The following is a 24,112-nucleotide window of genomic DNA, read 5'->3' on the forward strand; positions in this document are numbered from 1 at the left end:
TCGGCGAAAAGCAGGGGCGTGTTCCGGCGCAAATGATACTTGGTGCTATTTTACCGATCTAAGCATTGCGCCAGTACAATTGCGCAACTGACCGGGAAATACCTAGTGTAAAGTCAGTGGCGGATAGCGCAGTTGGTGTTGCTATTTTGACGTGCCATGGCAGGTCGGAACTGCAACATACGCTTACACACACACGTAGGCTATACACAGCACAAACATACAAAGGATTAGGCTGATTTAAATATTATGATGTCAACGATGATGTCAACGATTGTTCATATGAGTGAAACTGCATAGAAATAGCATAGATTGTGGAAACATTTTTTTCCATGCATGAATGAACACAGTAGAGTAGGCTATGCCATGCGTTTAAATAATAATAATAATAATAATAACAATAATAAACTCAAGCAAACACATATTTTCTTGACACAGACATTGTTTACAAGCCCATATCTTTCGGGATTGATGAAGATTTAATCATGAGAAAACATAGTTTTACCGCGAGTGAGTGTTTAAAAGAATGAATGAATGCGGGTGATGCTTGGCGCGTGTGTGTGTGCGCACCCATCTGTTTAAACACACGCAAACTAAACACGTAACACATAATACAGTCCATGGCGATGTATATTAACAGGGGGACACATGCATATTATGAACACAAGTCGATAACGATAATGTATACAATACTGGTAACAAACAATGTTTGTTAATGTATTGCCGCATATCATTAAATAGACCCACAGTTGCGGCCACAGGACTTTTCATATATGTGTTAAGTTGTCTTTGCCGCAATTTACATGACGACACACATGACGAAGTGTTTCTGAAGTTGTAGAAGAAAACGCTATTCCATGTGTGAATTAGGCCTATTATTTGGCCATAAACTGAGCCATTTGAAGTTTGAAATTCATGTGGTCATGCATCTGTCTCAGCGGAGAATGCAAACGCGCTGTCAAAATATAAACTTGTCAAGTCAAATGCGCTGGCTCTTAAAGGGGATGGGAGATGCCACTCACATTGGTTTATTGCATGTTACGCCCAAAACACACCTACAGGTTTCAGACCAACCCATTTTAGATTTGCGTCGGGCGCAAAGCTCATTTATCTCGCCGTCATAATAGCAACAGCGCCATAGAACCGCCCACAAAGCTACTTTGACTTTGCGCCTTGACGTCTGCGTTTTACCGTCTAACTAGGCCCCAATGTCTTCGACATGACACAAGAAGCTGAAGACCACGAAGGGAAGATGCAAGAGCTACACCAGCAGAACCATTTTGGATACACACACACACACCTAGACAAAAACTGATGGAATCATGGGCTCTGATGATGACAATGATAAAGAGGGCGGGTCAAAAGAGAAAGATCAGATTGATCCCATTGGCCAGTGATACTTACCAGGTTATTCCTGTCCTGCTACATTGATTGACAGGAAAGAAATCAAGACAAAGTGAGGGGAGGGGCAGAGACACAACACAGGAGAGATTAATGAACGGTCGTCATAGAAACTGTGACATGACTGTAATTAAATCACAATTATTATATATATTATTATATATTATAATGCATTCATTTATTTATTATTAAGTATTCCCCAGTAGTGAACATGCAAAACATAATGTTAGTGCTTCATGCTACAGGCAAAACAGACTCAAAAACTATTTGATTAGCTTGTTGTCAGTCATGAACACAAAAACAGGATTGAAATACCAAACAGAACTTCCTGATCCATGTCAAATTAGATCTGCAGCAGAAATCAGCTTAATTCAGAGTTGAAGAAAAGACACAAAGCTGCAAACGAAGGACGCACGCACGCACACACACACACACACACACACACACACACACACACACACACACACACACACACACACACACACACACACACACACACACACACACACACACACACACACACACACACACACACGAGATAGCCATGGAAATGGTCCAAACAAATTGTTTCCATCGGCCATTATACAAAGCACGGGCATGTCTGGCCCTGGTGGAACAGCAAAGCAGACTCCACAGACACTGCAGCAGCAGCAGCTAGCCATGCTGAGCACAGATCACACATGCCAGACCTTGTGACCCCGGGAAGGGACTGACTGCCAGTACAGCAAAGTAGACTGACTCAGGAAAACGTACCAGGAGCTAGGTAAGCTAAGCTAGGCACTAAACACACATAGTGTTTTTCCACTATACTGTACTGGCCCGGCTAGGCTAGGCAGGGTTCCGTTCGACTCGACGTGGCAGCCCAGCGCGGCTAGGAGTTGCACGTCCATTCCAACCTGACTAGCGAAAAAAAATGTGCTGAATATCGATCTAATAGTGTGAAATATTGTCTGACGTCCAGTCTTTAGAAGACCAATAAATCAGTCCTATTTCAACAAGCTATTTTGTTTTGCAAGAGAATATCATCTACATAACATCACTGCTGTATTTTTATAGCTCAATCCTCCTACAAGTTCAGGGACAACTTTTCGCTCCAAACTGCATCAAACGTCACCGCGGCCCACTTGCGAGCGGGCTGGACTCACTCTGGCTCGACCTCTGAGATGGTCCCTCTCGAGTGCGGCACGGCGCAGCACAGCTCTGCATGTTTAAAATGGCAGTGGCAACGCAAATCTGCACGGTATGCTACAGTACGGCCCGGCGCGGCCCAAGGTGCTAATGGGAAAACGGCAAAAGATGACCCTTTGACCCCATGACCCCCGCCCCCACGGGAGCAGGGAGGTGGTGGCCTCACCTCCTTCTTAACGATGCCCATTTTGTCCCTCCAGTGCATCAGAACGATGTCGGCCTTCTCCTTGGCAAACTTCTCCACCTCCTTGGCCGCCTTGCCCGCCATTCGCTGCCAGTCCGGCACCTTGACCCGGCCCATCTGGTCCTACGAGACCGGGAGACAGTTCAGAGCCTCATCATCAAGAATACAAACACACCTGGACAGGTGAGGAGCGGGAGGTGGGCACGCCAAGCTCGGTTTTCATTCTCAAACATTCTTAGGAACTCCCGGGATTACAATCTCAGTTAAATAATCCCGGGAAAAATCAAGACACATTTAACACTGTTTGACAAGCAGACTTCAAAGATTGAGACAGTCACTTATTAAGGTAGGCAGTAGGGCATCAAGGATGCCTACAGGTAGACTATGGACATTCGGGGTGATGCCTGGAACCTTCTGGTTGGCTGGTTGGTTTATACCCCGATAACTCCAGACAGACAAGTTATTATAACTTTCTATTCGTCCATTACCGTGGCGATCTTGAGGTTGTCCCGGATGTGCATCCTGTCTGTGTCCTTCTCAGGGACGGGGTCAGGGCTATCCAGGTAAGCCAGCAGGCCGGTGGGCTGGTGGGGGGGCAGACAGGACAGCAGGTTAGCTCATCCACAGAGCTAACACTACACTTGCAATCATCCACGACTCAACACAGCATTGCTGTAGTGCTTCATGCTACCTGGGGACAGACTGCGATAGCATAGGGTGCTTCTGCACTGTGAGCTCACTGTTAATGAGCAGTTGGGAACAACTGTCGGTCCAGAAGCGGGCATGGTGGTCTGAGAGGGGCCAGCGGTGGGTCTGGAGGTCTAGAGACGGGTGTTGTGGTCTGAGAGGGGCCTGCGGTGGGTCTGGAGGTCTAGAGACGGGTGTGGTGGACTAGAGGGTGTGAGGTCCTACCAGAATCCTCTTCAGCAGGTTCATGGCGGTGGGGTTCTCCGCCGTCCAGAGACCCACCAGGTGGCGACTCAGCTGTCTGCCAGAAAAACAGAACCAGTCAGTAACAGACCAACACTAGTCAGACCTACAACTGTTGTTGCTTCGTGTGTGTGTGTGTGTGTGTGTGTGTGTGTGTGTGTGTGTGTGTGTGTGTGTGTGTGTGTGTGTGTGTGTGTGTGTGTGTGTGTGTGTGGACCTGTTGGTCAGCATCCTCTGGTCAGAGCTGATGGTGAACATGGAGGTGTGCAGGTGTCTGGGCAGCGCTCCTTCACTCAGAGCCAGCTCCTGCATCTTTGTCGCAATACTCTTATCACCCTCCTAGAGAGAGAGAGAGAGAGAGAGAGAGAGAGACACAGGTCAGTATCCACAGTCCCAAAGGGAATTACAATCCTCATTCCTAGCTGGATGACATATCAAAGTGTATAGATGAGATATTGTTTGTGTGGAAATAGCTAGTTCACTGATATCATGATCTAAAGGTCAAACGTTGTCTTTTCATTGACCGAAAGGCTTTATTACAGGAAGAAATGGAAGATTATCAGTAAAAATAGATTACATATAATAAGATTAGAGGATGCAATGAACATGGAAAGGTCAAAACTAGCACACAGGTAAAAACCAACCACCAGGACACATTTGTTTGGTGCATACAGGGTGGTATAAACAACCAAGTGATAACTCCTGTAAGAGGACTCACCTCAATAATGGCCTTCATCACCAGGCCGGCTCCCTTCACGATGGCCATGGACGGGTGCTGCAGCGCAACACACAACACAACTTTATTCAACCACTGCAGCAAAACAAAACGGAACGTTGCAATACACCTCATCATCGTTCCTCAGAGAGTTGATATGAAGTGGTCCCCAGATGCTCTTGTCATGTTCGTATTCTTCTCGCTCCGGGGACTTGACTGGCGTAAACAGTTTGTGTTTTGGTAGACCGGATGTCGCTACAATAACCCTCTTATCTAGCTTTTCTTGTTGTATACGGGGACGGGGTTCACCTAACAATTGTTAGTGCTTGGCACTTTGTTCTATGAATATCCTTACTGTACCGACAGTGATATATTGTTTCTCTTTCTACTGACAAACGTACTTATTGTAAGTCGCTTTGGATAAAAGTGTCTGCTAAATGCACTGAATGAATGAATGTAAATGAACGTACAATTCCTGACTTGGTGCACTTGGTGCAGATTCCCAAAGCGTCGACGTGTGATGGTGTCAGGGAAACAACATGACTGTATGTCAGTATGAAACCATGGCCATTAGTGGCGCTTTCATCGTGGTCGGCCGCGTTGACCTCTGACCTGGAAGAGCTTGAAGAGGGTGCGTCCGTTGGAGGCGACCATCTCCAGCAGCATGTCGAACTGCTGGCCTTCCGTGGTCTCACTGTAGGGCGCGCAGAGGGCAAAGGTCAGGAAGTCCAGCAGGGAGCTGATGACCAGGGCCCCGGTGCCATGGTCCTGAGGGACGAGAGACATGGAGCGAGAGAGAGAGAGAGAGAGAGAGAGAGAGAGAGAGAGAGAGAGAGAGAGAGAGAGAGAGAGAGAGAGAGAGAGAGAGAGAGAGAGAGCGAGAGAGAGATTTGAAAGTGAGTTGGTTGTGCCATTAATGTGGTGCTGTCGTTGTTGCTGTGGTGATGCTAAGGTGAGGGGGATGGCGGTATTACTATTGTGAGGGTGGTGTTGCTATGGTTATTTTTGTGATGCTATGGTGATGGTGGTGATTCTATGATGATGGTGGTGTTTCTATGGGGATGGTGGTGTTTCTATGGGGATGGTGGTGCTTCTATGGTGACGTGTGGTTGCTGCAGTGATGGTGGCGTGGCCTATTTTGATTGTGGTGTTTCTATACTGATGGGGGTGTTGCTATGCTCTTGTTGCCATGTTGAGGTTTCTGTGTCTGTGCACTGCTGCCGGATAAAAGCTACAAACTCTGATGATTGAAACGTCAGAATCCAAACAGAGAGGACAGCTCCAGACTTTGACAAAGTAGCAGCTGTTTGACGGCTGCACATGAATCACCCTGACAGTGGTGCTTATGAATCATACTGACAGCGCCATGCATATTTAAAGAGCGCGGGGCCTGCAGAGCGCTGCTAGAGATCCGACAGAGAGAGAGAGGGGCGCCGCACCACGTTGCTGATGAACTTCTCCAGCAGGTTCTCCAGGAACTTCTTGGAGGACAGCAGGGAGGCCTTGTTCAACTGCTCCTGACGCAGGTCATAGTCATCGTGCATGGGCTGAGAGACACAGAGGGAGGGAGACGGAGAGACAGAGACATGAGACCGTTTCTGTTGCCATACTACTGTTGTGTTCCAAAGTTTGTTGTTTTGTTGTTACAAAACTCATGTGTGTTATTGTGTTGTATAAAGTGTGATATCTTGTTGTATAAAGTCTGTTGGTGAGTTCCATACACAAATCAGAGCAAGTCTATCTAGATAAAGTGTGTTATGTGTTATTGTCGTGGATTTATTGGATTCATGTTTTTACAAAATATTACATTCTACTTTACATCTAGCGATAACTCCCTACCTCTCTCTAATTTAAAGGTGTTCAGGTAGTTTGCATTTGCATTGCCACTGGAGCCATGAAGTCTGGTACTACTGCCTTCTTTGGATTGTAAATTCCTTTAACCACCTTGCAGACGTGTCCATTCTTCTTCGTCTATTGCAAGTTAACATTGTTACTCCGGCCATGGCTGACCTCAGCCCCGGACATTCCTAAACCCTAAACAATGCGCACACCCCCTCACCTTTGTTGTTACTGCCCACGATGTGAACGTTTCCTTATAAGAATCATGTACACCCATTGTCTCATGGAATGGATGCTTGGTTACTTTGCTGCCTGTATCTTCCCATGAACATGCTCTTATCAAATATTTTGCCGTCTGAAGTGTCCTAAGAATAAGTTATTCTTCATCCATTATATAAAGTGGTGGTGTTAGGGTTAGGTACTTGCACACATCAGAGCACAGAGCATGTCTATTTAGATAGAATGTGTCTTGTGTTACATTTACATTTAGGGCATTTAGCAGACGCTTTTATCCAAAGCGAGTACATTTGTCATATTATGTCGTATTATGATGTGCTATGTAAAGTGTGGCGTTGGGGTGAGGTACTTACACACATCAGAGCACACAGCATGTCTATGGCTGCGTGCGTCACACTGTTATTGTTTCGCTTCAAAGCCTTCACTGTCTTCACACCCAGCTTTTCCCTGAACCTGGAAGATACACAAACACAAACAAACAACAACAAACACACACACACACAAGCTTAACACCAACAAACACACACACCAGTTCTAGAATGCAACACATCACTCAGGAATAGATAAATAAAGGAACACAAGATAACAGCACAGCAATCACAGCAAATTTGTATAGAGCGTATGTACAAATATAATGTATATAAAGTACAAATATATGGAAAAAATAGGAAATACATTATTATTAATACAACATAAATATGACATTGTAAAAGCGTTTTGTTCTTATTAAAAGTCCTCCTTGATATTCCAGCAAGCATTAGCAGGCTACTTTAGTGGTGAAACCTTAAATCATCCAACACACAACACACAACACAGGCATTGCCCTCCTCTAACTCTTTAGAGCCCCAGAGAGGGAGGCTATTAGATATTGAGAGATATACAGAGGTATTTACACACAAATATATATATATATATATAGAGATATGGTTAGGGGATATATAGACACATCTCTAATGAGATATATGCCAAGCCATTAAGGACGGAGTGTGAGATGATTAGGTGACGAAGGGGAGGAGAGAGAATGGTTGGCAGGCTGGCCGGCTGACTGACTGGCTGACTGACTGGGTGCGTGACTGGCTGGCTGGCTGACTGACTGACTGACTGACTGACTGAGGAGAGGAGGAGGAGGAGGAGGAGGATAAGAGAGGAAGAGGAGAGACACAAGAGCACAACAAGCCAGAGCAGAGAGGAGGACGAAAGAGGGACGAGCAAGTACCTTTCCTTACTCTTCTCCAGAAGAAAGATAAGAGCAAGAGGAGAAGAGAGAAGGATGACGGAAGAGGAGAGGATGAGGAGGAGGAGGAGGAGGAGGAGGAGGACGGAAGAGGAGAGGAGAGGATGGAAAAGGAGAGGCGAGGAGGAGAGAAGTGAGGTAGATGAGAAGAAAAGGACGAGAGAAGGAGAAATGAACAGTAGAAGAGGTGAGGAGAAAGATGAGGATGACGTAGGAAGAGGAGAACAATGACAGAGAGGAGAGAGGACAGAAGAGGAGAAGATGACAGGACGAGGACGGTGCTGAAGGGAGAGGAGCACGATGGAAGAGGAAGAGGAGAGGACGATGGTGAGCATGAGAGCGGAGAGACTGAGATGCATGGATTCATATTTACGTTCCATCAGTGGCTCCCGCCCCGTGGACAGACCTTGAAACGACAGAGCACGTCAACAACTTACCACACACACACAAATACAAACACCAACTCTTACCACGCGTGTGTAAGTGTGTGTGGGCGCGTGTTAAGACATCAAAGCGTACTTCAAAAATCCTACTTTCCTAGTGAGTCAGAGAACTTTGCTAAAAAGGTTTCAACGCCAGGCGTTTGCCGAGAACTAGTCTGGACAAAGCAAACACAGGGTCTGGTTATGAGCGGATGCTCAGTTACAACGGGACTCGCGTGATTGATATATCAACAGCTATGCAGGGGGACATTGGGGATTGAACCCTGGACCTGGCATCTGGCTGGGAGTCAAACCCCCTAGCCGATTCACGACCCTGCCCTTGAAGTGCGATTTGTACGCTATGCTTCAGTGACTCCAAGGCCCTGTCCCAATTCTCCCCCTTCCCCTAGATTTGAGCCCTTACCCTAGATTTTGCGCGTTCCCGCAAAGGGATAGGGTGTCCCAATACTTGGGAGCAAGGGGGAGTGCTGTTTTTCCCTTAAAATCAACCCTTGAATGCTAGCTATCTCGAGAGCTGACTTGCAGCTGAGGGCACTCAAAGCAAGTGTTCTTGTTAAGGGGAGAGAAATGGGACTGGGCCTGAGTGTACCCCCTGGTGTGGAGATAAATGGCGAGATAGAAAGGTACTCCAATCAGGGGGTGTTAACGGCAGCAGACAGTAACAAGACCTGCTGTCAGTAACAAGACCTGCTGTCTTTAGTGTGTATCTGGCTCTGTATTTGTTTGGACGCACCATACAGGGGTTTGGGGAGTGGGGTCAGGGGGGATGGGGGTCTGGGGTAAGGGGGTCTGGGGTAAGGGGGTTTGGGGTAAGGGGGCCGGGGGTAAGGGGGGTCTGGGGTAAGGGGGTCTGGGGTAAGGGGGGTCTGGGGATAAGGGGGTCTGGGGATAGGGGGTCTGGGGTATGGGGGTTTCAGGGTACTGGGTTCTGGGGGTGCAGGGGTGGGAGGTCTGGGGGTCCTTACTTTGGCAGCTGTGTGAAGGCCTGGAAGCCGGCCTTGGAGGCAACCAGGCGGCGGATGGCCTGGAAGTGGCTCTCCAGCTCAGTGTTGGGCCCCGGGAGCTCCGTGTCCTGGGACAGCAGGGCTAGGATGGCGTTGTTGATCAGCTTCTCCTTGTTCTCCGAGAACAGACCCTGGAGGGGGAGCAGGAGGGGAGGGAGGGGGGACGAGCAAAGAGGAGCAGGAGGAGGGGGAGATAGAGAAGAAGATACGTGATGCTCAGATGAATGCTTATCTCACACACACACACACAACGAACACAACGAAAAGACACACAGACAGATGAACAGACAGATTAACAGACCGCCAGACAGACGCACAGGTAGATGAAAAGACAGACAGCCCTATGTGATGGTTGCACTCACGTCCTGTGTGACGGCGTGGAGGACTCCGCTGTAAGAGACATTGGCGTTGAAGCGAAACACGGCGTCCGCAAAGTTCCCATCTGGAGGTGAAACACAGAGAGACTCAAGAGTGAACATGGATCATGTATCCCTCCTCCGTCTTTAGTGAGGAAGGTTAGACACTGAAGTGTAAGTGAACCCCTCGTTTCAACTCAAATTTGATCACTGACATTTTTGGGGAAAATCGTATTTTTGCTGAGAGTGCGAGGAAAGATGGGGGAAGGGAGTATGATTCCCACGGTTACCACCCAGGACCACTTTGTGATACTTTCTTGGGAGCCTACCATCGTTGTGTATGAGTGTTACGATAAGCGATGTGGTATATGAGATGAGCAACGCACAGTGGCTTTATACTATAAGTATCTGAGGAGCTTAACCCTCTCTGGGACACTACCATCAACAACCGCTGCCCAGACGGAGCCTACACATCAACATAGACCTCTCCGCCGGTGACCCTTCGTCTTCACATCGAAGAGTATACTAAAAGGCCCTTGGACGCCACAAATGCTATCAGCGTTTTGTGTTACGCTCACAAAGTGGACGGCTGAGACTGGCAAATATGGTGGATTTTACTTATTTTACTGTTTTCTCTAAATTATGGTCTTATTTGAGTCACATTGATAACAATTGCATAGATTACCATGTTGACAATCATGAGACATTAAACCATGTTTAAAACACAAAATAAATGATTTTGAGTTCACTGGCCCTCTTAAAAAGTTATTTTTTGTGATGCCTTTAAAGAGAGAGGCGTCTTCTGATGTGACTCACTAGGGGGCGCTGCCAAGAACTTGAGGTGCAGACTCTCCACCTCCTCGTCTACGGGCAGGCTCAGCAGGCCCCACCGCTGGCCCCGCTGCGTGGACGCCATCTTCACACACACGTCCCGGTTCCCCGACGCCCGCACGCCATCCAGCAGACTGGCAAGCAGGGCGTCTCTGCACACACGCACACGCACACACACACACACACACACACACACACACACACACAGTGTGAACATACAAGTGGATCCCACAATAATAATAAACGGTGGCACTTATTAAAATGTGTTGAAACATTTTAATAAGTTCTTAAACCACACACACACACACACACACACACACACACACACACACACACACACACACACACACACACACACACACACACACACACACACACACACTTGGGCGTTTGGGGAGTCACTTGGGACTTTCTGTGGAGTATTCAAATATTCACAAGAGCACTTCACCTCTCTGTGGAGGAAAACTTTCTGATCTGGCCTCTGATGAACTCCACTGTGAAGATCTGGGGGTTCTCCACGTCGCAGATCAGAGCAAAGACCTGGAGACCAGACCGGGAGAGACCGGACCGGAGGGAATCACGCAGTGTTACACAGTAGCAGCATTTTAATCAAAACCAATATCTATCAGGGCTCTTTGTTCCTTTATGGACGGGACAGTGACGACAGACGGGGAAGTGGGTTGGAGAAGAGAGGCGATGATATGTGGCTTAGGAGCGTGGCTAAGGTCTTAACCCTGGTCAGTGCATGTTTCGTTGGTGGTGAGTTGCACCAGCACGTTGTGCCACCCTAGACCACATGTCACAACACACATTACAATGTGCCATGTTCTGTACACATGCCTGTTTAAACACCAGCCTCCTCCACCTGTCCTCTAAGAGGACACACACACCCTCCACCCCTACCTCTCCGAAAGGCTTGATGGTGACGATGTTGTAGGAGGCGGGGTCTCGCTCCACCAGGCATGTCTCCGTCAGAGCCAGGATGCGCTTCACGGGCTCCTGGGAGGGACAAACAGAACGACGTGGTCAGAAAGTCAAAGACACACTACGGCTTCAGCTACATAAAACCTGAAGCCATAGAAGTTTGTGATGGCATTAAAATCAAGCGCCTTCATGAAGACAGCGACTTCATCAGACTTTTACAACAGGTGTTTTGTGGACTGTCCATGCTTTCTTGTCGTGAACGGGACAGCGTTTGAAAGAGGGAGGGAAGGACATGTCTGTGTACGACTGCAGGCGGGAATCGCACCGGGGTCGCTGCATTGTGTTTCGCAAGCGGGGTTGCTGCACGTGCGTGTTGCGCCGTCGCCATTCTAGGTTGCACCGGGCTAAAACCACCAACACAGCTTGAGGTAGGGTTCTGGGTCTTGTTGGGTTTGTGTTGTGTCTCGATGGGTCATGTTGGGGTCGCGTTGTGTCCTGTCAACGCGGTGTTGTGTAGTGTCGCGTCGCGCCATGTTGTGCAGCGGTGCGTCATGTGTGACGTGCTGTGTCGCTCTGTGCCAATTTGTGTCACGTGGCGTCTCGTTGTGCCGGGTGGTGTTGCGTCCTTTCATGTCGGGGCTATGTCGGGCCGTGTTTTGCGTGTTGCGGTGTGATGTTGCGTCGCGTCGGCCGCGGTGGCGCTGGCGGGGGTCTCGCCGTGACAGTGGCGTGCTTACCTGATGCCGGGGGGAGATCTTCTGCACCACGAACTCGGCCAGTGACGTGATGCTGTCGTCGGAGCTGTACTTCCCCAGGCGCTCGGCGGTGAACACCTCAAAGGTCAGTGGGTCCTTCCGCAGCCGCAGCGAGATGCCGATGTAGTTCCCGGCATGCTCGATGGCGCAGCGGATGATGTCGTCCCGGTGCTCCGAGGCAAACAGATGCTGCGCGGGAGGAGGACGCGGAGAACTTAGGATACCGTTTGTCACCAGAAGGAAAGTCATACAAAATGATATGGAACACGAGGGATGGAATTCCAAGGGCTCCAAGTATTCAGGCAGGAAATAAACATCACAAATAAATAGATGTAGAAGTAGAAATACAGATGTAAACCAGGTTTTTTAAAGTGTACAAACACGGGGAAAAAAGTGGATCCCTGTACTGGAAAAATGAATAAATTTGAATCTGAAAGAAAATCGCCCAGCCCTACGTAGAAGCAAACTTTAAGACTTCAGAGCCTGAACTGACACAAACACTGACAACGACAGAGACAGACAGACATACAGAGAGACAGAGGGACGTACCAGCCGGTTGAAGCCCCCGTGCAGGATGCAGAAGCCCCCCTGGTAGTCGGAAAGCTCGGCGAAGCCCTCGATGGAGCGGTAGTCGTAGGAGCACAGCACGCGGTTGGTCTGGGGGTCTATCTGGTCGATGCCCCCCGGCGTCACCTCCAGGCTCACGGCCCGCCGTGTGTCACTCCAGTGGTGCTTGTAGCAGTTGTAGCGCTGTGGGTGGGGACGGGTGAGGTTTATATATATATATATATATATATATATACACGCACTATTATCAGATATAACGACTCAACTATAGGAATATGATGGAAAAATCATAAAAAATTATATTTTTGCATTTTTATGCTTTATGATAGTTAGCAAGACAGGAAGTTATGGGAGATAGAGGACATGCAGCAAAGGACCACGGGAATTGAACCCGGGTCGCTGCGATAAGGACTCTACCCGGGCGCCTCGTAAAAGAGGGCCAATGAAAGTCCATCCAACACCTCTTGTGTTCTCTTTAGTGTTATAAAACCTTTGGCCGTGATGGAGGTGGACATGGTGTTTGGCTGCCATAGCGACCAGTCTATCCACTTTGTGTTGAAAAACAGTTAATTTCAGACCCCAACCTTCTTCATGCAACTCTTTAATACTCACCCTGCCTGTTATCTTCCCCTCCGAGAAATCTGTCCGGAATCGCTGTGACGCAAGACAAGACATATTACAGACACATTAACACAAAATAATCATGTCTTTTAGAAATGTTTGTGCTCATCATATCGCTATACAGGGTTACCGTTCTCAGCCTTACTTGGAGGAAGTCACTAGAATAAATGTAAATAAAACATTAGCTGCTGTGACGACATCCCTTTGGGGATGAATAAATTGTCGTGTTATCTCATGATCAACACTGAAAGAAAGAGTCCCATGTTGGACGACCTCATCATACTAATCTGGCCAACCTCCATGGAGGAGCTCTGCGGCGGCTGTGTCAACCTGCCACGTCAGGCCGCATTCCTCCATCGCTGCAGATCTGGATTCTCTGCGCTCCACGTTATGACGCTAACCATTTAGGAGGTGTTATGCATTTCCTGCCAACAAAGCTAAACCAGGGAACGTGTGCTGCCGGGTGCTGCTGACGCGCTTCATGCTGAAGGGCTGATCAGGAATCGAAACACGCTGCAGTTTTCCCTGCCGATGACGAGACGTGTGGAAAAAAACGTTCCTAACTACCTCCAGTCAGTTAGCACCTCGCTTCTCACAAAGCAAACAGCAGCAAGCAGACACGTGCTTTGAAGGAGACCAGGTTGGGGGTGGGGGGGGGGCTCTTGCTCAAGGAGGCTGCGGACACAGGGGATCGAACCCGGAACCTTTGGGTTGGTAGTCGAACACCCAAAACTCGAGTATACACCTCGCCTCCTTGTGGCCGTGAGAAGACATCCAACATCACTGCGTGTCGTATCAAAATGGTGTCACGGTGATATTGTGTGTGCTACCGTTGCTGTTCGGGGACCTGATGTGCGAGAGCTTCCCGGCGTTCCGGTCCGGTGCGTGACGGCGGGCCTTACCAGCGCCTCCGTGAGGAGCTCCATGCGGTGTTCCGTGGAGAACTTGAGCGTCTCCGACTTCTTGCCACTGCCCTTGCGGAACGTGAGGTTGAACTCGGTGCCCTGGCCCTTCCCCACAGGCCCGATGCCGCAGATGTCCCCATAAGGCCACTGCAACGGCAAACACACCTTCAATGTTCACACTCCACACGGAGGACCCTGCTTTGACTGAGAACACTCTGCTTCCATTCAGGAAAGGCATGTCACTCAAAAGGTAGTCACCTTTTGAGTGCTTTTCGTGTGTGTTGGAGGCGGGGAGGGGAGTTATATGTCTTGCTCGAAGACACTTCAACATCTCCCCCCCCACCCTCAATTACCCACATGCATCCAACAGGCAACCCCCTCAGGTGTCAGGAAATCTCACCCACCCACCCATCCATCCGCCCTCTCTCCCTCCCTCCCTCTCTCCCTCTCTCCCTCCCTCCCTCCCTCGAGGGCGGGAGAGAGAAAGGGAGATATTGACAAGGTTCTTGATAAACAAAACAACAGGCTGAGTGCGTGTGAGAATGACTGGTTCTCTAAACCAAGCTGAGGTTGTTTGAGAGAACCGGAGCCAGGGGGCCTGAAGACGGACTCTGGGGGGGGGCCGGCTGGCCCACTCACCTGGTTGGTGACTTCTAGTGTGGTGGGGTTGTAGGTGGTGATGCCGTGGGTGCCCACAGAGAACACCCGCTTGTACCTGAGGACAGAGACACAGAGGCAAAGAGACGGGGCTGAGGCAGGAGAACATAATAACAATATGATAGAATAATAACGACGATATAGCTGATCAGCATCCGTTCTGTTTTTGTCATCAACCCAACAGAAATGGGGTGAGGTTGCCAAATGCAGAGCTATATCACTGAGTGCTGCAATAGCGATTCAAACCCCACTGCGTTTGCTGCAGATATTGTTTGATATATTTATCCCATGGAGCTTAGCCGTGTTGTCCTCTAAATTGTGTCGTCCCACTGAGCTGTCTGCGATTGGTGCATGTGCTGTGTTTGTGGTGTGATAATTGTAGTGTGGTGTGATAATTGCAGTGTGGCGTTTGTTGTGTGTGAAGTTTACGGTCTGTGAACTTTGTGCCTGGTGGTGTTTTCTGGTGTCCTATGTATCGCTTGTCACTGCATCACGTAGTTTAACGCCACCAATAGTTTAACGCCACCAATAGTTTAACGCAATGTGTTTATCCTGGTGATATACAGCTCTAGGAGCTGCACAACACACATACGGAAGGTGAGAGAAAAACACTTTGACTGTGGGATTAACACATGTCCCTGAGCAGGAAAACCAGAAAACAGGTAGAGGCAGTCATGAGATGAGTCAGACAAAATGAACTCGTCAATTTTTTAATTTTAAAAGACAAGCAAATTCAACTGAAGGGATTTTGAAATCTTTAGCCGGAGGTTATCGCTGAGAGGATGTTTTTAGTGGAGGATGTATTGTTATCCATTCATCTCACTAAATCTCTTTGTACACCACCCATCTACATCCATCCATCTCTATATCTATACATATAATGCTCTTTCCGTCCTTGGGCCTGAGACGTTAATGAGCTAACACAAACAGGCAGATATCAGCCCAGGGCCAGACCTCACTAGCGGTTCTATTCTGATCCAAGTGCATCCATCCCACTCCTCTCCGCTACTGTACTGTACATGTCCTGGCTAAACCATATGCATGGTCATTAATTCATCAGAATACCTCCTTTATTAGACTAACCAACGCTGCCAAAGTCAGCTCCAAACTAATTGACACCATGTCTCAGCAGTGTTCTTGTCCCAGCTCAACAACCCACATGGCATATCATCAATGGTAGGCATATGTTATTTTTCTTATTTCAGGTTTTCTAGTTTTGGATGTTCCTTCAACAACTCTGGCTGGCTGGATAGGTTTTCAGGGAACAAATGAGAAACGGCTTCTTGGTGCGCATTGCATTGCGACCTATTATATTAAACACAGAACAAGGAAAATAAAAAGATCCAACGTGTTTTCCTTTCCTCAACAGAGGGAGCACTTATGTGATATTGAGGATACCAGGTAGAGTGCACTCAATGCATTGTGGCAAAGTTAGTTCATCCAGAGATAACAGGCAGATTTTAAGTCGGACAGAGGAGGTCGAATTACAGCCGACCAAGATTTTCTTTCGTTGACGACTACTCTTATGCCTTGTGCCAGTTAATGCCAGTTGAAGTCAGTCCATGTGAATTGAAGTCATGTTATCTGAGTCGAGTTGTGGTCGGGAGATGGTTTTTGGTTGATATTTGTTTAGAGCTTGGACCTTGGAGTTTAACGGTTGGCTTAATGGCCAGCACGAGAAGCTAACTGAGTGGTGTCACATGCGCGGTGAATTATGCATTCTCCATGGGTGATGACAGATGAACCCTTGCCCACAATAACCCCCAGACATCGCATCAATTGTATTGAATAAAACAAACACTGCAATGTCACAGCCAATCAGGATGATGGGGCCGTGATGACATCGCTGACAGACTGATGCATCAAGGAGAGCCACGCCTCACTTCCTGCCAGACTCATGACATCATGTGAACCGACACACCGATCACAGAAGCCATCCAAAGCAAACAAAGCATTTACAGTCTTTGAAGATAAAAGGGTAGCCGCAGATTGGCAACAATGTTAAATAATAGAGGACACCTAATTCATAATTTACACGCACACACACACACAAACACACACACACAGATACCTTTTAAAACAATAAAAAGTGTTTAACACTGTTGGATTACAACCAGGAAATTTTTTATGACCACATTATTATTAAGTTTTAATGAGCAGCAGCAGCATCCCCGCCCCCTTCCTCTCTGATCTACTGAACACAGTCGCCAGACAAGAGCAGACGGATTGATTTTCAAAAGGAAACCAAAAGCACGTGAGATGAGAAGGACTTTCCGACGACGACAAGAGAAGCAATACAGGGCTTTCATCCCCACACATTCCCTCTGTCATGCTCTTTCACTATTGCGCGTGCACACACACACACACACACACACACACACACACACACACACACACACACACACACACACACACACACACACACACACACACACACACACACACACACACACACACACACACGTTGCTCACATGCTCACATGCATGAGGTGCATGCACATAGCCATGTTCACTAACCCACAAGCATTTCCTCCTATGTGGTGCACAAACGTACGCAATACACCCATGCATGATGAACACACACTCGATCACATGCATTACCTACATGCAGGTATGCATGTCATTGATGGATATGCACAGAGGGTCGTGAAGGAGGCACAATTACAGACAAGTGTACAAGTGTTTATGTGTACATGAGCGTAGATAATGGGCCACATTGGTCCTGGTCATGAGATTGGGCCTGCGTTAGCTCGCTGTTAGTGTTAGGCTGGTTAGCGGTGAGAATGAGATCTTAGAAGCTGATGTCAACTGATCCTCCTCCAAGGTACAGAAACCTTCAATGAATACATTTTACGACTTCTTCATTTAAAAGGATACACACTTCCTGTGTCTGTCAAAAATGCTGAGCTACAGCCCTTCTAAGAACATGTTACATAAACAGTTATCCATTAAGAAATATCACCATGGGAGTAGTTAAGGAGTTCCATCTACAAAACCTTGACGGACAAATTTGTTTATACAATGTATATTGTTGCATTGGAGAAAAATGTTTCATAGAAGCATTTTTTCAAAATTGTTAACCAATAACCAAGGCCATGTGCTGCTAGGGTGAATACATAAACAGTCATCCATCAAAACAATCCTTAAAGGCGAGATATCATGCCACCAGGTGTGAGTGTGATAAGCCATTAGATGCCGTTTGAAAGCTTATCTATCCATCATACCTCTAGCTAGGTGAACACTCCTACTTATGATGTCACTTAAACAAAGGAAAGGGTCGATTTTCAAACAGCTTGTAATGGCTTATCACATGCACACCTGGTGGCATAATATCACCCCTTTAAACATACAGACTAGAAACCACTGAAAACCAAACAGCAGGGACAGCACCACCACTGCTGGAATAGAGCTCATGCAGCAAGGGTGTGTCTGATAGGTTCAAATCAGTGCTGAGTGAAGTCAAGTCAAGTCAATTGGAACCACATACACATTATGACATCGACTCTGAATCACAGACATCAAAAAAATCACAAACAGCAGATGGTGCTGCCCTGGCTAGCGTTTGAAGAATAGAGAGATCGAGAGAGAATGGTCGCTGATTAGCATAATGTTTGACTAATGCAATGAGGTGGACGGGTAGTATTGTAGCCTTTATGAAAAGATACAGAGCATCACAAAGGCCCCGCACTCAGACATGATTAAACAGATGCCAGAGTTGACGCTCCAGTGATTTAACAAGGTGGAGAGAAGAGGGTCATACGTTTATCTGTTTAGCCCTTAATCCCAGACACAGTATGGAAGGACTTCACAGGCCGCACATGTGACAACCGCTAACATGTACTAAAAGCATCTAAAAGGCATGAAAGGAGAGGAAGGAACCTTGAGAAAGAGACAACATTGAAACACTTCCTGCTCGATTCATAACTGTAACTGTGTAAAATGAGTGGGCCAATAGAAGCGGCCTCAAATCTTTCAAAACAATTCTTCCAGTCACCCAAGAGACGAGAGAATCAACTCGTTTAGAACAATCATAAACATAAGGTCCTCTTTCATACCTCAATCAGGAGGGAATGACTGAAGCAAATAAACCCTTGTATTCCCAGTCGCTTTGAACAGAACCAGATGTTGGAGTGGGTGGGCCCTACGAGGGCTGGCGTCCCCTCGGATGTTCAACACCCTGTCCTACACAGAGGGCGAGCTAATTAAAGATGGTGGTAAATATGGGTAGAGGTGTGAGGGTGATGATGTATTCACAGTGGAGTGCTCTGATGGTCTCTCTGACACGGCGGCAGCATAGCTCTTTCTGGTTCTGCACCCCGGGCCACGAGATGAACAGCACTAATGAGGTGCCTCGTTAGGGGGGCTGCTTAACGAGGCTAGGGATGGCTTAATTATATTGATGTCTGTGTCTGTCTTCTTGTTTAAATGTTGTCATGTCTTTTTATATATCCGTCTTATTCAGGTCTAGCTTGGGGGAAACGATTATTGATGTCAATCAATACCTTTATCCTGGTTAATAAAGGGTGCATACAAATGGAACTGATAAAATAATTGTTTGGAAGCCAGTGATAAAATAAGTCTCTGTGTTGGTCAGACTCAATCTGCTTATCAGATGGGGCCAAGGTGATTGGTTAAGTGATTGTGATACCAACCATACTCTGACAAATGATTACTGTAGAACTAAATTATCAATACTGGGAATCAGGAGAATATTATTTATCAGAATTTATCGGAAAATGTCAAATTCAAGCAGAATATAACACAATTCATCTCAAATATTTTAGAGAAGAAACAGAACTAAAGTACAACAAAATACAATGGACTTTACTGTAAAACTACAACAGCATACAGAGTGGACCGTAAAACTAACAGTAACAGCTGCTTCCATGCCTTTGCTCGCTGTCAAGGGCTCCATTATTTCCAACAACACAATCTCGTCTTTTCTCTCCATCACCTCTGACCTTGCAGTCCAGTAGGAACAAACCAGCCAATACGGTCAGTCGTGCACACTTCAGGGGGCATTGAAAGGATGCACACACACACACACACACACACACACACACACACACACACACACACACACACACACACACACACACACACACACACACACACACACACACACACACACACACACACACACACACACACGTGTGGAGCTAGCCTCTGAGGTTATGTTACCGCAGTGATGAATGGAGGGCCTTAATAGGAATCAGCCACTTAGCTTCTGCTATTGACAGGTAATGTGATCTCATTGGCTCCACTGTTCAGAGGGGGAGCAGGATATAGCATGCAGACTGCTCATTTACACTCACAGCTTGGTTAGTTCAGTATTGAGGCAGTTAATAATATCCAGTGACATATGAAATGGGTTTTCACAACCGATACAATACATCATGGACAGTGCGTTAAACTAAGGGCTTAATATAGGATGTACAAAGATGGCCAGCAATATATGAGAGCTACGGATCAGAGCTGAATAACCTACTTTGGTACTTTTGCCTTTCTAAGCTGCAAGTGGTGCTGTATATTTTAGCTTGCAGTATAGCTACAACAACTTCAGCTAGCAGGTAATAACAAAAGTGATGGCATAGTCGTTTCATACAGCAAGAGGTTTAAATCTCTCTCTCTGAATGGGAGGATATTATTCATGACGACTTCTCTGCTGTTGTTTGGGAACAACACGCCAATAGAAAGATGTCATCCAACCCAGCCACACCCACTCCTGACTCCGCCCTCTCTCTTTTCACCCTAAGTTTCATTTGACCCAGTAAACCTGTGTGTCTACCATGCTCACTGTACAGGTGAAGGAAAACATCAATGGCGGTCTCTTACTTTCCTCTCCACGAGTGCTTGGTCGTATAGAAGCAGGCCAGGTCTCTGTTTTCCTTGATGACGTTCATCTTCTTGAAAGACCTACGACACAGGAAACAAGCATTCACTTATCTAATCACAGTCTAATCACAACGCATCCCAGAACAAAATAAATCAAAAAGGTAAGCTCTCCCCCATACCTGGCAGCAGAGATAACCACAGGGTCTTAACTTTGTTTAACTAAACGCTAATTTAGTTGAAGGAAGAGGCAATGTGATAGGGATTCCCTGGAGCCTCTACCAAGGGACATCATGTGACCTGTCATGTGACCTGGCCAAACACCGGACCGCTAAAATGCTGTGTCATCACCTCCCAGACCATCGTTACCACCTCAGGTTTATGTAACACACATTCCGACGCACCGCCACATACACACACACTTCACACAGACAAAAGACATTCCCGGGGTCAGAGGATGGGGAGCAGACCCACTACTGGAGCCACTATGAAGGAGAAGGGGGTCTGTGTGTTACCCCCGCCTACTTATTATCTTAGGCAGGATCCAAAATGGCTGCAGATGGACAGTCAGCCTCGGATTATCTCCTGGATTCAAGGCTTGGACTCCGCCGTGTAACAGGCCCAGTTTGTGCACCAAACAACTGGTCTGGTCTTGTCCACCAAGACCAACTCCATGTCTCAGGATTTGAGTCTACGACATTCGTTGATGCATTCATGTGCATGTCTATCTATTCATGTGCACATCTATGTATTCCTGTTATCTGTGGGGAGCTGTTGGCACATGAGGCAGGAGAGCCACCAGATAAACCGGAATTGCCCATCAAACAGAGATAAGGAGATCCGGTGTCGGAAGTGGCTGCGTCGCTGTAATCAAATGCATCAACGTGGTCCCACACAGAGGACACACACACCCATCCTCCTCCCATCATGTTACGACACAGTCATCACACATATTTACATTTAGAAGTGTCACTTTAAAACGCTCCCGGATTGACTAAATCTAGGACATACAAACTAGTACTCAACCAAGGGTGTTTTGCCGCGAGGCACGTGTACTTCGACTCCCTCATTCGTTGCAGCGACGCTTCTTTCCACACTGGGAGCTACTGGGACACGTTCAAGCAAACCAGCACCGGCCGACAGGACAGAAAATGGAAGTGAAAGCAGCGAAAGTGAGAGAAAGAGTTGCAGGGCCAGCAGATCCGGCCCGCGTGCGTTTCCTCTCCGAGCACCCGGGAGAGCTACGGCACTAGCTTTACAACCTCTCCCTGCCGAGAGCGGCTGAGTCAGCGCTCTGATGGGCTCCAACTTCCTTCCCGACGACCTCACCGTCACCGCTGCGATGCTTGCGGTGTGCCGGGCAGAACAGGTCCGTGGTGATGCAGCCTGCCGTTCATCAGTACCGTCACCGTACCGCCACAGGGGATTTAAACCCAAAACACAAAAGCCCCTCCAAGAGCCTCGCAGCCCTGACTGCGGGAGGTCCTGCCGTGAGTGAGGAATCAAGCTCGCTTTAAACACTCCCCTGTCCCGTCGACACATAGACCTCCTGGATGGAGACGCCAGCATCCAGAGTTAGGAGTCTTAGAGCTATGGATCGGCAGCTTCTCCCCCACCAGCTGCAGGGCGAACGCAGCCCAGAGAGGAGCAACGTACCCGGAGACACTACAGACAGACACTAGGTCCGGTGCCAGGCAGAGCACTTTAAGTCTGTTGACGTGAAGATGATGATTTATAAAAAGATCCAGCCCTTTCCAGGGGGTGGGGTCATGTGACTGACTGTCCTTCCAGCTTTTAGCTTGGATCAATACGCCGCTTTATAAAAAGGTCAGTCAACAACAGAAAGGCGCTGTGAATTCTAGGGCCATGTTTGTCATCTGCTGCTTGAGCCTGGTTCACACTTTGAAAACTAAATCTGGTGTTTTAGCGAACTTGGAAGATCCCTGGGTTAAATCGATGTGAGAAGAGAGAGATCCTAGCGTGACTAACTATGACATAGGCTAGATTCATAGTGGCCATTCATCCTTGTCAACTTGCCTTGAAACAGATTTTAAATGCAAACTAGCATGGCTCTGTGCTCTATGCCCTACTGGGGTAGATATACACCATTTCACCACCAGACAAATAGACAGGCAGGCTGACTGATGTTGAATAGTGAGTACATTACAGACAACAAATCAAGGGAAAACCAGTGCCTCATTGTTACCGCAGTGTACGATATATGTTTAGTGCATTGTGCATAGAACGGCTTTTGGTGAACTGAAAAGGTGTTAAGTGAAGCTTAAAATGCCACAGGCTACGTGGGCGACGTTTCCTGTCTCCATATAATAGGCCTATGCATGTGCAGCAGTCTATTGATCAAATTGACATACTCTGTTATCCATTCTGCAATTCCGATATAAAGTAGTTAATTACACAGCTGTCAGTTTTTCTGCGATCCGCCTGATCACAAATGTTCTGAACAGAATAGTTGCTGCAAGGGACATTAATCACAACACACAGAGGTGGCCCAGGTAACGGTATGAACGATATTGCTCTCAGATAGAAGCCTTATCGCGCACTTATGATATCAGGTCAAACATAAATCATTTGAGATCAGTCACCTTATAAATGATCTGAACACGTGACGTCAAACGTTACGGTTGTGACAGACCAATGGAATAGAAAAAGTTGCAGTACAACTCGTCTTGAATTCTTGTTTCCACACGTATACATCTGAAGCCACAATCTTCGTCAACACATATTTGACGTTATGAGCTGTCAGATATGACCACCAAGCGGGGGACAGGGTGATCTCCTGGCTCCCTGACACGGACGTGTTACCCACCAGAACCACTGCACCGCTTTCCTAGCGCTGTGTGACGTTAACGATATATGGGTCCAACATGGCGAGCAATGGTTCCGTTATTCTTGTTTGTTAAAGCCTTAGCTAGGGAGGGGGCCCTGTTGGGAGACCCGAGTGTCTGGCTAGCGAGCAGCTAACCTCCTAGCTGGGTCTACTATGGTCAGGCTACTGGGTCCTAGCAGCGGGACTCGATCAGTACGCGCAAACATGGAGGAGATCCACTCTGAACAGAGTGTCATTCGAAAATGCATTTACCTGCGCGATCCTTACAAAATAGAGTTTGTGTGTCCGTCCACCCAGCCCCCGCCCTCCTCCGAGTGTGCCTGGTGCCGTTCAGTTTTCCAAAGCCGATGCTGAAGGTGTTCAATTACGCCGTCTTCCCTCCTGGACTCAGGACGCTGCCATGTTCCTGATACCAACAGTGTGCCAGGGCGCATGCGCGAGGCCCGTCTGTCATGCGTCTGTCAGCTGATTGGTTTGTCAGGAAGTGGAGCCGACGCGGGATCTGATCCCCGATCGGCCCTTATTTTAGTGCATGCCAATTGTTTATATTGATTAGTTGTTGCGACGACTGACCCCGAATCAGTGTTATTTTTCATACTGTATATAAGTTGTCAGTGGAGCCATGCGAACAAGAAATGAGCGGT

At 47.5% G+C, this 24,112-nt stretch overlaps 1 protein-coding gene across 4 annotated transcripts in view; it reads right to left on the reverse strand.

Annotated features, from left to right (window-relative positions):
* Positions 1-23,863, reverse strand: part of dnajc13 (dnaJ homolog subfamily C member 13) — a 46,403-nt gene extending 22,540 nt beyond the window's left edge. Inside the window, exons 1-22 of one of the 4 annotated variants that reach the window (XM_084475554.1) lie at positions 23,721-23,863; positions 20,624-20,704; positions 14,771-14,846; positions 14,129-14,278; positions 13,218-13,259; positions 12,588-12,788; positions 12,021-12,227; positions 11,263-11,358; positions 10,808-10,899; positions 10,345-10,511; positions 9,535-9,614; positions 9,134-9,303; positions 8,099-8,131; positions 6,845-6,944; positions 5,855-5,962; positions 5,028-5,183; positions 4,419-4,475; positions 3,918-4,039; positions 3,683-3,758; positions 3,259-3,354; positions 2,753-2,893; positions 1,402-1,419 (exon numbers count right to left, since the gene is read on the reverse strand). In XM_084475554.1, coding sequence (XP_084331680.1) covers positions 1,402-1,419; positions 2,753-2,893; positions 3,259-3,354; positions 3,683-3,758; positions 3,918-4,039; positions 4,419-4,475; positions 5,028-5,183; positions 5,855-5,962; positions 6,845-6,944; positions 8,099-8,131; positions 9,134-9,303; positions 9,535-9,614; positions 10,345-10,511; positions 10,808-10,899; positions 11,263-11,358; positions 12,021-12,227; positions 12,588-12,788; positions 13,218-13,259; positions 14,129-14,278; positions 14,771-14,846; positions 20,624-20,691 — 2,256 coding nt within the window. In that variant the 5' untranslated portion in view covers positions 20,692-20,704; positions 23,721-23,863. The remainder of the gene's footprint in view (positions 1-1,401; positions 1,420-2,752; positions 2,894-3,258; positions 3,355-3,682; positions 3,759-3,917; positions 4,040-4,418; positions 4,476-5,027; positions 5,184-5,854; positions 5,963-6,844; positions 6,945-8,098; positions 8,132-9,133; positions 9,304-9,534; positions 9,615-10,344; positions 10,512-10,807; positions 10,900-11,262; positions 11,359-12,020; positions 12,228-12,587; positions 12,789-13,217; positions 13,260-14,128; positions 14,279-14,770; positions 14,847-20,623; positions 20,705-23,720) is intronic. The other 3 variants (XM_084475556.1, XM_084475555.1, XM_084475557.1) reach the window with 3 other exon arrangements.
* Positions 23,864-24,112: the final 249 nt, after the last annotated feature.

This window comes from Micromesistius poutassou, assembly GCF_964030765.1.
Source record: "Micromesistius poutassou genome assembly, chromosome: 11".
NCBI lineage: Eukaryota > Metazoa > Chordata > Actinopteri > Gadiformes > Gadidae > Micromesistius > Micromesistius poutassou.